The following is a 15,630-nucleotide window of genomic DNA, read 5'->3' as shown; positions in this document are numbered from 1 at the left end:
TTTGATTTTGCAGACTCTCTGTCAGGTTGTCTTTAAAGGTACCGGTGTAATAATGCACGCGGGCCGGCTGCCAACTGTCTGGGTCAGTGTGGCCAAGTAAGTAGCGCGCTGTCTGTCTGCCTGCCTGCTGGAGAGCTGGAGTAAAAGCTGGAGACATATACACAAGAAAAACAGAAAAAAGACGAACTTCCAGAGGCTGTCACTCGTGTTTGGAGTCCGGTCACAGCACCCGTCTATCACCTGGATCCGCTGACGTTTGTTTATATTCGGTCTAGTTTGCACATGCAGCCGTGAAGCGCGTCAGTGAGTAAAAACCACACTGTGCAGGAATGATATCATGTTTTATGCATCCATTATAATGCGGTTATTACGCTTCAGTTGCGCTACACAGCCTCGTTTTTGTAACACTGACTTTTAAGATGCTTTAGTGTCACTCAAGTAGATTAACATTTGATTAAGAAGTGAGTTTCATGTGTTGTTTTTGGCTGATATAGATGTTTAAGTTAAACGATGTGTTGAGGCAGAGCAAAGAAACAAACCAAAACAACTCAATTAAAAGATAATTAACTTTTTGTTTGGATTTCATTCATTTGCAGAAGGCTACGTTTCCAATGATTGATTTTTTTTTTAATCAAAGCTGCAACGATTAGTCAGTTAGTCGATTTTGTAATTAATCAGCCGACATATTTGATAATCGGTTAATCATTGCATTCGTTTCTTACGCAAAAATCGCCAAATTTTCTAGTTTCACTTTGATAAAGTTGACAATATGCAGCTTGTTGTCGGGTCTTTTTATTTTTAATTGAACATATTTAAGGTTTTTACTGTAGATTGGATAAAAAAAGACGATTTGAAGATGTCATTTTGGATTTTTGGACATAGTAATTGGTTCTTTAACTGTTTTCTGACAATGATTCATCGATTAATCGAGAAAATCAACGGTGGATTCATCGTCTATCTATAATTAACATTTCTGAGTATAATTTTCAGTCATATTTTAAGCAAAACTCTTAAACTTTTTCTGGTTCCAGCTTCATAAAGATGGTAATATGCTGCGTGTTGTTGAGTCATATCAGTTTAAATTGGAAATATTTGCTTTTTGGACTGTTTGTCAGGTAAAATTTACAATTTTGATGTTTTGTTACAAGAACTATATCGAGCACAGATCATTTGGTTTATAAAATATCCTAAAATGATGGAAAGCGCTGGTTCGGTCTAACCAAAAGCCCAGAATCCAAAGATGTCCGAAGCGTCTCCTCATATTTGAGAAGCTAAAACAGCAAATATTTAGTCTTTTCTTCTTAAAAAACAACCTGAAACGATCAATCAAATATTAGAATTGTGTCAGTTTCACTTTCTGTTGGACTATTCATCAATTAATTGACTTTCATCTCTACGACAGACAACAATCAGAGGCCCTTTAACCTCTGATTGATCTCCCTCTCACAGGAATGCAGATGGATCGGTCAAGGCAAGTTTCCAATATAGAGCTTCCTGTTTGGAGTTACACCTGAGAGCGACCGTGTCTGATGGATTACGCTGTTTTCTCCGAGCTGCTGACATGAATCCAGAGGCCAGTGAGATGTGGACGCCCTCGCCTTCAGGAGAAATCTGAGACCTGGATGAGCCTCGGAGCACCTCGAGAACTTTCAAGTGAAGGAGACGAACCATGGACTTGTTATGGTGTGGTGTCGGACCCATCGTGTGCTTTTAGCCCGTTTGTAGCACCCTCTACCCCTCACCCCATGTCACAGCTTCCCCTGAATTATGGAAATTTTGTGGAAGACGCTGACTTGGACACTGAGCCTGGTGGTGATGGCTGCTTCTGAATTTCAAAGCGTCAACAGACTTTCTCACAACTCTCAAGGTATGACAGGTGGAGAGATGGGTCTTCTTATGTAACCAACCGGGAGCTCAGCTGCAGGTCCCTCTTGTTTTTACCTTCTTCTTCTTCTTCTTCCTAAAGTAAATTTGCCTTCCAATGCATGAAAATATATCCAACGATCCAGCCAACTTTTGATCACAAATTGAGCCCACAGTCAGTGGAAAAAAGAGCATCTTTAACAATCAGTATGTGACTTATCAAGCGACCAATCTTGGTCAAAACAAACCTCAGACATCTCAAGATAAAGCACACACATTCTCATAATTTTCCCCTGATAACAGAATATTTTGCACTAGTTGGAAATCTGCCTTCACACGCATGGACAGCTGTTATTACAACGCTGGTGATTGCCTTAATCTTTGTGTGAAACTCCCTCTGGGTCTCACATCCTTCTGGGTAGCTCAACATGATCACAATGCGCCGTTTGTGTCAGATGATGTGACCGTCTCATTATCTTTTCTTCTTCTTTGTCCCGTAAAAGAGGAGTTCCTGTCCTACCTGCAGCACTACCAGCTGACTGTCCCGGTGCGGGTGGACGAGAACGGAGAGTTCCTGAGCTACACTGTGAAGCACCACCGGCCGGGCCGACGGAGACGCGGCGCGGTGGACCCCATGATGGGACAGCCGCCGGCGATGGACCACTCGGAGTCCCGGCTGTTCTACAGACTGTCAGCCTACGGAAAGCACTTTCACTTAAACCTGACACTCAACCCCCACCTGGTGTCAAAACATTTCACAGTGGAGTATTGGGGCAAGGAAGGGCTGGAGTGGCGTCATAATGTGGTAGATAACTGTCACTATGTGGGATTCTTGCAAAATCAGCACAGCACGACGAGAGTGGCGCTCAGCAACTGCAAGGGACTGGTGAGTACAGAGGGAGGATTTACTTTGGTTTCATTTAGATTTAGACAGATATGTGTTTTAGATTGATACTGACACTCGAGGGGAAAAAATTAACCAGTTATTAATGTGGTGGCCAATGCAAAGAATAGACCTTTTCTTCAAGGATTTTTCCCCAATATGACCATGCAACATTATACATCGTCATCCAATTCTAGTAAAGTCTAGGTTTGATAAAAACCTGTGTAATTGACCTCCTGGAACTCCCCCCTTTGAGTACCATGCCAGAGACTTTTAATGTTTTTTCCATGTTGCCTTCTGTTTAGTGCCCGACTGATATGTGAGTTTTAAGACCGATACCGAAACAGCAGCCAATAGTTAACATTTTTGAGCTGAAAGGCAAATACAGCTCTTTTTGTGCACTGTGCACAGATTTTGTGCCACTATAACTATGATAGCTGCACAGGAGGCTTAAAGTAATAACCTGGAAGATTTTCAAGTAAATTAATGTCTGTTAAGTCTCTATCTATCGCCGAATGAGGTAACACAATGGTGACTGAGCCTATGGCCCACTGATGAAAGCCTTTGCATTTGCAGTATTACAGACTTCTGTGATGACTTTAGCAGAAAAAATCACAAGCGGCGCCCAGTTAGTGACGCGTTTTCCATCACCCAGCAGTGGTTGGTCTGCCAGAGAGGGTAGGCGGAGCTAAGCGGCTGCTTTTCCGCTCTCTGCGAGTGTTGCGAGTAAACAGTAATCTACTAAAGATGGATGACTACGACTAAGAGTTACAACCGGAGCCAACCGTGGACGTCACACATGCAACACTGTCTGGATATCTGGGAAGTGTGCTCCTGCAATTACCGTTTATCACCATAGGTGGCGCCAACGAGATCTTTGAGATGATAACTTTAAACATAAAACTTGATTAAAGAATATTTTACTTTATTATGCATTGGCAGCCAAATCTATTGCAGACCACCATCTGTTTTTGATTTTAAAAAGGTGTGTTATTTATTTAAGAAACCACTTTTTTGCCACTTTTTGAACGAGACCTGACTTATTTGGGATTTTTGAGACCGATACCAATACCGATCTTAAAGGGGACAAAATCAGTGATTGCAGATAAGGCTGCCAATATCAAGAGTTGACTCTGCAAAGGAACTCTAAAGGCTGCTTTCCGATACAAGTAACTTCAAATCAAAGAATATTTGCCTTTATTATACACTGTCAAGCAGTTCTATTGCATACCATCCTCTGCTCTGCTGTGATGCTCTGCTACATGTGCTGCAGACACAGGATAAACTATGGAGTTAGGTTGCGTTCTGGTGGACAAACTATGTGATGACCATTAGTTAATCACCCCAGGCGTTATTTGCTTTAAATATTTTCTGTAACTAAAGTTTAATTTCAGTAAATATTGGACGCAAATGCACTGATACTCATGAATCTTTGAGAGGCCTATATCGGCTTGATTATATCGACCAACCAATATATCAGTCGAAATCTATTATTATTCCAAGTGACCGGTTCACGCTCTCAAACTGCCCTTTGAGCCACAAAGAATTCACACAGCTCACCTCAAACAAACCCCGACACTAATGTCAGATAACTAATATATGCCGAGCTGGTGCTGCTCTCATGTCAGCCAACCTTTCAGTCGCCGTGCCAAAGGATTAGACCAATTGTAGTGTGCTTAACAGAATCTTGGCTTCCGTCCACTTGGCACACTGCGTCTGCGGGCAGCTTGGAGTGAGGTGATGCTCAAGGAGAGAAATCACATCATCTCTGAGATCTGTTAGCGATAAGCTCTTACTTTCCATTTGTGCGTTAAATATCAGACTCATGTTTTAGAAGCCTCGTTAGCTGAGATCGCATTTCTGTAGCTGATCCTTTTTGTGATCTGTAACAACATCTGTCTAAATCTAAGAAATTACTCCATGTGCTCTGTTTCAAACAAAACTGAACAGCACTAACAAGGCATCTAATTATCCTGTCTAAGCATTTAGTCCTCAGGCTTCTATCCACAGACTGTGTGACTGTCCAGCTTCTCTTTGCTAATCAAGAAATTGGAAGAAGTTTTAATATCCCTCCTCTGTTCAGAAGAACTCTAAAGAAGGGAAAAACAAGCCCTGCTTCTTATTGGCAAATGTAATCATGTGGAGAAAACATTTAGCCAAATGTGTTGGCAAGACCTACACGGAGTATCATAAATTGAATTAGTGTTTGCCCTTTTTTCAAGCAGCACCAAAAATGGACAAAAACTGTGTCTGTGCTTTAATGTAATCAGCTGTCTGGACGGTTTGAGACCTTGACATCACACACTATTAAAATATTGAATATTTTAATCACTTTCATTGTGTTTGTTACAGAGCCAAGCCAGGCCTTTCCACATACTCAATTTGACTTAATTTACGCTCTGTAGGGGGTGTTGAAGAGCAGAGAACGGTGCTTTTAATGATGTTCTTGATGCACTTGATCATTAGGGCTCCTTTAATGTAACTGCAGGAAAGACACCAGGGAAAGGAGAGTACAGGGGGGAGGCAAGACTTGTAAAAGACACAAAACAAGATCAAATGGTGAAAAAAAGAAGACTGGAAAGACTGAGACATCCTGACTGTCAGTCCATAGTATCCAAAGATGCTGGTTCCTACATTTCCCATCATGCAACTCAATAGAATCTTACATCAGGCTTTGATCCTGACGATGTTATCAGGGCTGTATTTAAGAGTGTACAGAAAAAATTGACATAACTTCTTGGTTGTAAAAGTGAAGCCACTGCAGAAGTGTTTTAAACCTTCCTTGTAGTCCTTTTAATTGCCAGCAGGGGGCGACACCACTGGTTGCAAAAAGAAAGCAGATTTTATAGAAGTCTATGAGAAAATTAGTCTACTTTTTTGTCGATTTGTTACCTCTGTAAACATTTACCGAATGAGTTCATGATCTCAATCATCATCTTTTTCAACACAGAATAATGTTTATTTAGTCACATTATGGTCCCATTTAGAGTCAGATAGATCATAAAGCCGGATATGTTTTAGGGTGTCGCTACCTGTGATTGCCAAGTAGCAGTGAGCCATCAATCAGGTGGAGGCGTACTTAAAGGAGCACTTTGCCCCTGGAAGAAGCCGCTGTCAGTCAAAGCTGGTGTTCTCTGTAATCGACAGAAGCAGTAATATTTTAAATTGGCTCCATAGCTGTGGAGAAAGTTGTACAAACAGCTCGTGGTTTCGCCCATTCTACATTCCTACAACACCCAGCGTGCATTGCGCCCCTCCCTCTGAAAGGAACGAGAGACGCTGGAGTGAAATACTACCGTTTTCGCTGCAGGCAATGTCTCAGAGCGGTACAGAATCGACGAGAATGAGGAAGTGTAGTTTAGCGAGCTCCCTGGCTTGATGACGTGTTTTACGTAGTCTGACGGAAGTTTTCCAGGGCCCATTTGAGAAGCGGATAGCGTCCTCCAAAGGCACCGAGCCAAATAGCATTTTGTTTCCTACCATAATGGCATTAGCTACTCATAATAGCATGATAGGACTGAGGTTGAAAAGTCGTCGAACTTGCCCTTTAAGTGTATTCACCATTCAAATGAGGCAAATTCTGTCTCCAAAAAACCAAGATGGTGACGACCAAAATGCAAAACTTCTGGCTTCGAAACAGTCGCCCACTAACCAATGAGTGACCTAACAGTGGCTGCATCCACTTCCTATAAACAGTTTCATGTTTTAGACTTTAAAAAACTTCCTTCAGATCAACAGAAGAAATTCTACAACAACTGAAAGTGAATTCAGACAGAATGAAAGCAAATTTCAGCCTCATGTCATTACCTCTGAATTGACCATTTTTGTTAATGCGACCAAAAAGCCAGTGTACCAAGTGGATTTATGTTGTATTAATGCATTAAGCTACAATGTTTACCCGTGTTTCTAACCTGTGTCTCTCATTGATTCTCTCCCCCAACAAGCACGGTGTTATAACGACAGAGGACGAACAGTATTTGATAGAGCCATTAAAGAACATAACCTCCACCACCTCCAGCGAATGGAACCTGGAAGAAGCACAGCAACATGTTATTTATAAAATGTCTGCCATTCCCTCACCGCAAGAGCAAAGCCAGGAGTTCAGCTGTGGCATTTCAGGTTGGTGAACCTCCATCTGGGTTGGACTCTGTGTGGGTGGAACTGACGTAAAGGAATAACTATACATAGCAGGTTAGAGGAAGTGCTGGTTTGGTTGTAGGCCCAGGTTCTGGTAGGCATGACCGGGCCTCTTGTGTGCTAAAGTTGCTCCTGGCCTGGACACCTTTCAACCTGTTAGAAAAAGCCTCGCTCCAGCTTTCATAAAAGGCCCTTCAGTGCATAAAGAGTGCTTGGCTCAGACTTTTATAGAAGCACAAATCCTATTTATAGAAGCAACAATCATGTTCAGATTTTAGAATTAAAACAACTGCCCCAAATGTCCGCTGAGATATGACGAATTGGAAAGAAGAACCAGGTGGACATTTTGGTATTTGGGCCAAGGTCTTATAAGAAACAGCAAAGGCTGTCATCGCCAGGAAGCTAGCAAGCCCTAACATGTACCATCTTATAGCTTTTTCCCAGAGCATCTGGGTCATAAAGCAAAGGCTTTAGCTGCAAGGTTCAAAGGGCCAGATTCTCCTTGCATGTGCATCTACCATACGCTGACTGGCTCTCTGTCAAGCAGATTATCACTCTGACTGTTTCATAATTCACTACAACCTGTCTGTGCCTCCCTGTCGTTCACAGACCTCATACAAAGCAGTGCACCTTGCCAGTCCAGCACACCCTCCCCTGTCCACTCGTCCCCCGCGCCCGAAAACATCAGCGAGCATTCGAACGGCACCCACAGGCAGAGGCGCTCCATCAGCAGCGAGCGCTTTGTGGAGACGCTTGTGGTTGCTGATAAAATGATGGTCGGCTACCACGGACGGAAAGACATTGAGCACTACATCTTGTCTGTGATGAATATTGTAAGTTTGATCCTACTTCTCTCCATTGTTCGGTTAATGTGGTGCGATGGCTTTTTGCTGCGGATTAGACGTCGTGACATGTGGACACAATTTGTCTGACTTTGTGTCTTTTCTTCTTTTCTGGAGGTCAGGTTGCCAAACTTTACCGTGATGCCAGTCTAGGAAATGTTGTGAACATTATTGTGACCCGATTGATTGTCCTAACTGAAGATCAGGTAAGAAAACGTCTCTTTTTACTCTTTTTTGTCACTTACTTTGTCCTCAAAATGCAGTCCCAGTTCTGATTATCATGTGTTCTTTTTATATTGTCTGCACCCTCACCTGTTGTCAGTGTATAACCGATACGCCTGGCGTGAGTGCGCTGCAGTATTTTATGCGATTACCGTGCTTGAAGGAAGGAGAGAAGAGAGACTATTCACCATATGGCCACCACTTCAGATGAAAGATGTGCTCAGGCGTCTTCCCTCAGGGAGCCTCAATTGAGGATTTTTACATGCACGGTACATGTGTATGTATGTGTGATGGGAGAAACAGAGTGCCTAGCTCGCATCTGTTTTTTTTCTGAAGGGCTCATAGCGGCTCTTCACTGAGCATCCCGTCCAAAAAACAAGTTTTCATGTCGAGTGAAGCCGCACTTTGATCCGGTAGGAAGGCCGTTCATCAGCTCTTGTTTTGGATACACCGAATGTAAAATAAAGTTACAAAACACACAACATTTTATGGTGAAAGTGAGTCACCGATGGGCTGTTGAGTTGAGGCAGTGTTGTGTTGTAGTTAATCATTGGGCAAGCTGGAATCAGCACTGCATCATCGGCTGGCAATGCGATGGTTTACAATGGTGGAACCCATTACAATCATTGATGTAGATGCATTTTGCAGACTCCACTACAAACACCACAACTCCTTCTTATCCTGCAGGTCTTTCTATGTCGTCTGCTCTTACAAAAGTCCACGTTCTTCAGCTCTCCTGCTATAAGGGTTTACCTTTACTACCACTGCAGCCTCTCTTAAATCAAATAATAACTTTTTCTTCTCCAACAACTTGTCCTTTAATCTCCCTCTGATCCCAGAACAGGCCCCCCTCCAAATAATTAATCTAGATAATCTTTCCACATTGGCAGCTGCTTGGTTAGTTCTGTCAACACATGACGTGTAGTTCAACGTCACATTTTTAGTCAGTTTAGATCAACAGGAGATGAAAGAGGTAGAGCGTGCAACAGTGGTACTTGGCTTTAATTGACCCAGGGACGTTTTGGGGACGTTACTGTATGTTATTTGTCGAACCACTTGGCCATGTGACAACTCTATGTCACATAAGCTTTTCTCATAAATGTTCTGTTAATGCAATAATTCAACTGCTTTTAATTAGTCCACTCATATTTTGCAAGTAAATCCTGACAAGACACGTAGGATTCAATATGATACGATAAGTTATGATTTGATAAGATACGATACAACACGATGCGTTACGATATGATATGATACAACACAATATGACACGGTACGATACGATACAATACGTGATGATGCGAAAAGATACGGCACAATATTACAAAATCCGGCACTATGCATTACGATATGATATAATACGATACGACACAACACAATAAAATACAATATGATACAATGAGTTATGATGCGATATGACACGATACCACATGACACGACATGCCACGACACGGCACAATATGATACGATACAACACAATATGACACGATGTGTTATGATACAATATGATACAATACGTGATGATGCGATAAGATACAATACGACATGATGCGTTACGATATATGATACGATACGACACAACACGACACGATACGATACGTTATGATATGACACGACACGATACAATACGATACAATATGTGATGATGCGATAAGATACGACACAACACGACGCGTTATGATATGATATGATACGATACGATAGGACACCACACGATACAATACGTGATGATGCAATAAGATACGATACGACATGATGCGTTACGATATATGATAAGACACAACACGACACGACACAACACAAGATGACAAGATACAACACGATGTGTTATGATAAAATATGATACAACACATGATGATTCGATAAGATACGATAAGACACAACGCGTTATGATATGCTGTGATACGATACGATATGACATGACACGATACAATATGATACAATACGTTATGATGCGATATGACACAATACGACACAATACGACACGATATGATATGATATGATACGACACAATACAATACAATGCGAACCGTACGATACAATATGATACGAACAATATTGTGTTTTAGACAGTTTAGATAACCAGGGGATGAGAGGGGTTCAGCATGCAACAATGACACTTGGCTTTAATTGAACTACGGATGTTTTGGGGATACAGGTTACCGTACGATATTTCTCTAACCACTTGGCCACATATCCTCTCAAGTCGTAAAGTGTGTGTCAGAGTACTGGATATGATACAATAACGTACGGTACAATAAGATACAGTGCGGTAGGATACGATACAACCTGCTACAACCCCACAACAGACACAATATGATACGAAAGGACAGGATACAATACTGTAATGTACTGAAACATATTGTTTTGTGCTGCATGATGTTGTATTTTGTATCATGTTTCACTGTATTTCTTGCTTGTTGTTTTGCTTCTGCAGCCTAACCTGGAGATTAACCATCACGCTGACAAGTCTCTGGACAGTTTCTGTAAGTGGCAGAAGTCCATCCTGTCTCATCACAGCGATGGAAACAGCATTCCTGAAAACGGGATGGCCCATCATGACAACGCTGTCCTAATCACCCGGTAAGTGTAGGCTCACATCCGCGGCTATAGACCACCTAGGTTGCAGGTTATTTTTTGGTGCTGTTGGTGATTTAAAGCTGTGCAGACAAAGTTCAGCTTCAGACTGTAGTGGGTGTGTTTGTTTGCTCATAGAGGTTTAATAATGAAGCCTCCAAATGTCCAGTTCTTTGCACTAACTTTGCCTGTAACTATTAAAAATGATGGGAATTAAGACCTCAGTCCTGAAAATAAAAACAAGCTGTTCGGACGTACTGTACCTGTCACACTGCAATTTATGTCAGGGGTGTTACCATAAAACAGCAAAACTCTGTCATTACCTGGAATAGGCTTCATTGTTGCCAGAACTGTTTTGGCCACACAACCTAGCAACTTAAGTATATATATATATATATATATATTCCCCCTCTGGTTTTGTCTACAGAGAGGATGGTGTTCTGTGATTGACATGGGCTAAAGCCAACATTTCTGACTCTCTCTACAAAACAGTCTTTCTATCATGAGTGTGCTGTTGCTTGTTGTCTGTCAGTTGATGTTCCCCAGCTCCTTTGGCTCCTGTTTTTATTGTTGGTTTAGCCTTAACAAGAACCAGCACAGAATGCAGCTTTGTCTGGATGCAGTGGTCATTGGGTTTATATCGTTATTTACCCTTTATCTTTATAAACTCTCTATATTTATATATTTTATGGGTTTTATATGCCATCTTTAAGGAAAGAAAAGTTATAGCAGCAGAATTTTGGATCTGCAGATTTTATTCAATTTTGGCTAGTACGTTACTGTACTGTTACTGCTGTACTGTGTTAGCATGGCTTAAAAGTTTTGCTAACATCAGCTGCAAGAAGGACCTAGCTAAACTGTAAAGAAAAAGATTAATGAAGCTAAAATGCTCAATAAAAATCCAGTCTACAATACTTTACTGTTAGCATGCTAACAAGCTGAACAGCGTCAAACATATACAAGTTTCCTCATCGTCTGCAAGTGGCAAATGTGTCAGTTATGTAGAACCTATTATTGCCTGCACACGCACGTCAGTTGGAGGTCAGGCCCAAAATAAACCTCAGTGCAGTGCTCCGAGTCAAATCAAAATGATGAAATATTGGCGAATGCTGAGTAAAAACAAGACAAAAGTCGGCGAGAGAGATAATGAGGTAATTAGCTGTTGGGAGGAGGCCCCAACTGAGCTCAGGGATGCTAACATTGGAGATAGCTAATGGTATACACCATGTCTCAAAGAGAAGTCCGGCAGTTATTGCAAGGGTGAAATGCAACTAAAAAGTAGGGTTTGATTTTAACCAGGTTTCATTCAGTAAATAAACAGTTTAAATAATCAAGCTTTGTTTAAAAAGGCTGTTAAGCAATAAAAGCAAACATTTTCCGCTCCTCTAATACGAGGATTTGCTGCTTCTTTATGTTTTATACAATCTTAAACTAAATATCTTTGGGTTTTGGAGGCAAAATAAGACTTATACCTATATTTATACTATTTTCCTACCTTTAAAAGGAAACAATTGGCAGATTTATAGAAATGGAAATGATTGTTCGTTGTAGCCTCAAATCCAAAGCATAGAAAATTAAAGTTTTTGATTATTTTCTCCGCTGAAGGCTATTTGTTGATTAAATTAAGCCAATTTCGCTTGCTTAAATACAATTACTATTGGACAATATAATAATATCATCTGGAATGAAGACTTCATGCTCACTGAAAGCAGACATTGTCTCCGCAGTAAGTGCCAGTATATCCTACTAATTCTTGTCATCGGTGATCAATGTAGATCTCCTGCAGAGATGCACCAGCAGGACGCGAAGGACCTTTTCATTTAAACGATTCAGTGTTTCATCATGACCTCTGTAGCACTATTGCTTCTTTGTTAGTCACTGCATAGGACGGCAGTATTTTTGAGGCCGCCTTGTTTTTAAATGAGGCTTGTCACGTTCAAAAAAAGAGACTGAAGGAAATTAGGGATATAAATCCAAACAAACAGACGTTTCTAAAAGAGGTCACAATTGTACCTCTCTGGTTTGGAGCAGCTCCACTGGGAGGGAGGGAGGAAGAGAGAGAGGGAGAAGGGGGAAGAGGAGGGTGAAGGAGTGGAAGGAGGCTGAAATTAAATTTGCTGTGCCCTTGGTTTTAATAGATTAAAAGCTCTAGGAATGATTGGATCATTCATTTGAAATGTATGATGTGTTCCTTAAGCACCGGGGCTCAAAGTGTTCTGGCCCTATACGCTCTATTGGATTACCTGCGTGTGAGTTACGGGGGTTAACAGTAGGGACACAGCGTGAGCTTAGCCTTTAGCTTTACTCTCATTTATGTGTGAGTGCTGTGTTAGCAAAGGGACATTTTCCTACAAGCCTGTGCTATGCAGTGAGAAGAAAGCCAGGTGTTTTCTCAACCGAACCTGTCACAACTTTGCAGCAGTCTATTGTCTGCTAATGTCAAGCTCAAGATGGAGCTCAAATGCTGTTATTCAAAGGATAATGTGGCTAATAGAAAGTAAAACTAAATATTTAACATTTGACACAACAGCTAACGTTAGCTTTGAACCAATTACTTGCTAAAGACTCTGTAAGCTAGCTAACAACAGCATCACCATTACAATTAGCTAAAAATCGTATTGTGTAATACTATCAATTGAAAATGTTAGCTAGACGGCTGAATGCTAATTGCTGTCTAACCGTAGCTAGTAGAAAGTGAAAATTCTGAGCTACATTATTTCAAAGTAAAACAACATATTTGACACAACAGCTAACGTTAGCTTTGAACCAATTACTTGCTAAAGACTCTGTAAGCTAGCTAACAGTTGCATTGCCTTTACAATTAGCTAGAAATCAAATTGTGAAACACTTTTAAATGAAAGTGTTAGCTAGACGGCTTAATGCTAATTAACAGTAGGTAAAAGAAAGTGAAAATTCTGAGTTACATCAAGTCACATTTCAACATAAAACAACATATTTAGTATTAGCTATTAACTACCATTAGACAACAATTAGCATTCAGCAGTCAAACTAACATTTTCTTTTGTGTTACACAATTCAATTCCTAGCTAATCATAATTGCAATGCTACTGTTAGCTAGCTTACAGTATCGGTAACAAGGGATGGGTTCAAAGCTAATGTTAGCTGTTGTGTCTTAGCTGTCGGAACCTAAAGATTAATCGAATACGTTGTTTTACCAAAACATCTCTCATGTCCCTCTGCTAACCTGGAATATAGCAGTTGATGTTTGCATTCAACCCTTCCTCGCTAACATCCCTGTTTGATGGTGTTACATAATACAAGAGTTTACAAGAGTGTGGTATTGGAATTTTACAATTACAAAGGTATCTTATCATGTATCAAACGGTGTTATTAGCTGTCATGGTTGACTACAGACATTAGCTAATTGCTACGTTAGCTAGGGGGTTATCAAATATGTTGTTTTAACTTGTCCCTCTGGATTCTTTTTGCTGACAGTGTCTTTTCTTTTAAAAAACACATTTTAGCCTCCAAACATGAGCGTGAAGTTAGCGTAAAAAAGCCGCCTGGTGAATATGGTGATTAAAATGCTAATGTAATGCTAAGGTGACTCTGCACTGTGTGACTAAACGTGGAAAGAATGGAATGGCAAAGAGCCAATGGAAGAAAATACTGTATAAAAAGAGTTAATTTAATTGTGTTCTTCCACCTTTAGGTACGACATCTGCACCTACAAGAACAAACCCTGCGGTACCTTAGGTGAGTGGACCAAAGCGGAGAGAGATTCATGTATATGTGTTTTCTTGCCAAATTGGTAACCTAAGCTGATGTTGACTATACGATTCTCCGGTTTGGGAGTTCACTCGTCCCTTTTTCTCTCTGGAGAGGTTTTTCATTTCCACATTCGGCCTTCAACGTGTCCTCAGACAAACCTTATTTAGCAACCTTCGCAAGTCTCCTTTAGAGGAACACCAGACGGCTCCTGTGAGACATAATGAGAAGGATGTTTTCACTTGTGTTATTATTATAGCTCCTCAGTGACTCCCCCTCTGCTGGTGGAGGCCACGAGCCCTGAACCTGGGCAGGACAGCAGTGGTCACCTCCAGTTTATAAAACTGCCCCTTGTCCCTCTCCTCCTCCTCTAACCTCAGTTTGTCTAAGGCGTTTACACTTCCCCCCGGGGTTTGAGAGAGAAAGGAAAAAGGTATGTGTCGGTGGGAAGCCGAGGAGGGGGGAGCAAAGAGGAGAAGATGGAGAAGAAGAGGAGGAGTTGAAAGGAAAATGGAAGGGGAAAAGGACAATTACAGGGAGTGTTAGAGTATGCAGGAGAGAGATAAAGTGGGTGATAGGCTGGCTGTGGCGGTATTGGGGGTGGAAAAAGGACAGCAAGCAGTGGCAGAGACCCCCTCCTCCCTCCTCCACCTCCTCCCCGCGTCCCACCCAGAGCCTCCTACCCACCCAGCCCTCCTCTCCCCATCTTATCTGTGTCAAGGCCCTGCAGGCACCACAGTATATCTTGGAGGTAATATTGTGACTTCAGGGGTGGTTTGACAGATTGACCGCATTCGTCACATTCCCCGGTCGCTTTAATTGCCCTGGCATCTGCTTGGCTTCCTCGTTGTCTCAACCCCCTCTTCCTCCTCCCCCCTCCTCCCTCTCCTCTCCTCCCTCTCCTCTTCGGGGATCATGCTCCCGGGTCAGATCGCTGGCCTTTAGGGTCGCCGAGTAATCACGGGGCTGGAGATAATACACAGTCCAGCTTGGTGTTAAGAAAACAACTTGCACACACACTCTTTACTCTCTCTCACACACACATACACATTCTTAAACTAATCGTAGAGTAGCCACCCTCCTTCCTTTCCCTCCCTCTCCTCCTTCTTTCTTCACCTTCAGGCTCCCTCTTTCCCTGAAGTCATGGCTTCGGTGGCCTCCTGATTTGCGAGTCTATTCTTGTTTAGCCTCTTAGTAAAGAGGATACAAAAGCCGTGCTGCCACTTAGCAGGAAGCTCATGCGGGAGAATCAAGCAGCGCTGACCACCAATGATTTACGCAGGCTACTCACACGTGCAGATGCAGGTGTGTCACAAATATCTCACCGCATGTTTGACCTTTGACTGCAAGCTGCAAAACTGTGTCCATGCATGCAGACAA

At 41.8% G+C, this 15,630-nt stretch overlaps 1 protein-coding gene across 1 annotated transcript in view; it reads left to right on the top strand.

Moving 5' to 3' along the window:
• Positions 1–1,767: 1,767 nt before the first annotated feature.
• Positions 1,768–15,630, top strand: part of adamts6 (ADAM metallopeptidase with thrombospondin type 1 motif, 6) — a 73,203-nt gene continuing 59,340 nt past the window's right edge. The window contains exons 1-7 of the mRNA XM_069673502.1: positions 1,768–1,867; positions 2,367–2,749; positions 6,691–6,865; positions 7,493–7,716; positions 7,848–7,931; positions 10,382–10,527; positions 14,195–14,238. Coding sequence (XP_069529603.1) covers positions 1,768–1,867; positions 2,367–2,749; positions 6,691–6,865; positions 7,493–7,716; positions 7,848–7,931; positions 10,382–10,527; positions 14,195–14,238 — 1,156 coding nt within the window. The remainder of the gene's footprint in view (positions 1,868–2,366; positions 2,750–6,690; positions 6,866–7,492; positions 7,717–7,847; positions 7,932–10,381; positions 10,528–14,194; positions 14,239–15,630) is intronic.

The sequence above is a fragment of the Semicossyphus pulcher genome, unplaced genomic scaffold (genome assembly GCF_022749685.1).
Source record: "Semicossyphus pulcher isolate SPU_LCO1_2020_fin unplaced genomic scaffold, fSemPul1.0.p SCAF_22, whole genome shotgun sequence".
Taxonomy (NCBI): domain Eukaryota; kingdom Metazoa; phylum Chordata; class Actinopteri; order Labriformes; family Labridae; genus Semicossyphus; species Semicossyphus pulcher.
This window is presented reverse-complemented; position numbering and strand designations above follow the sequence as displayed.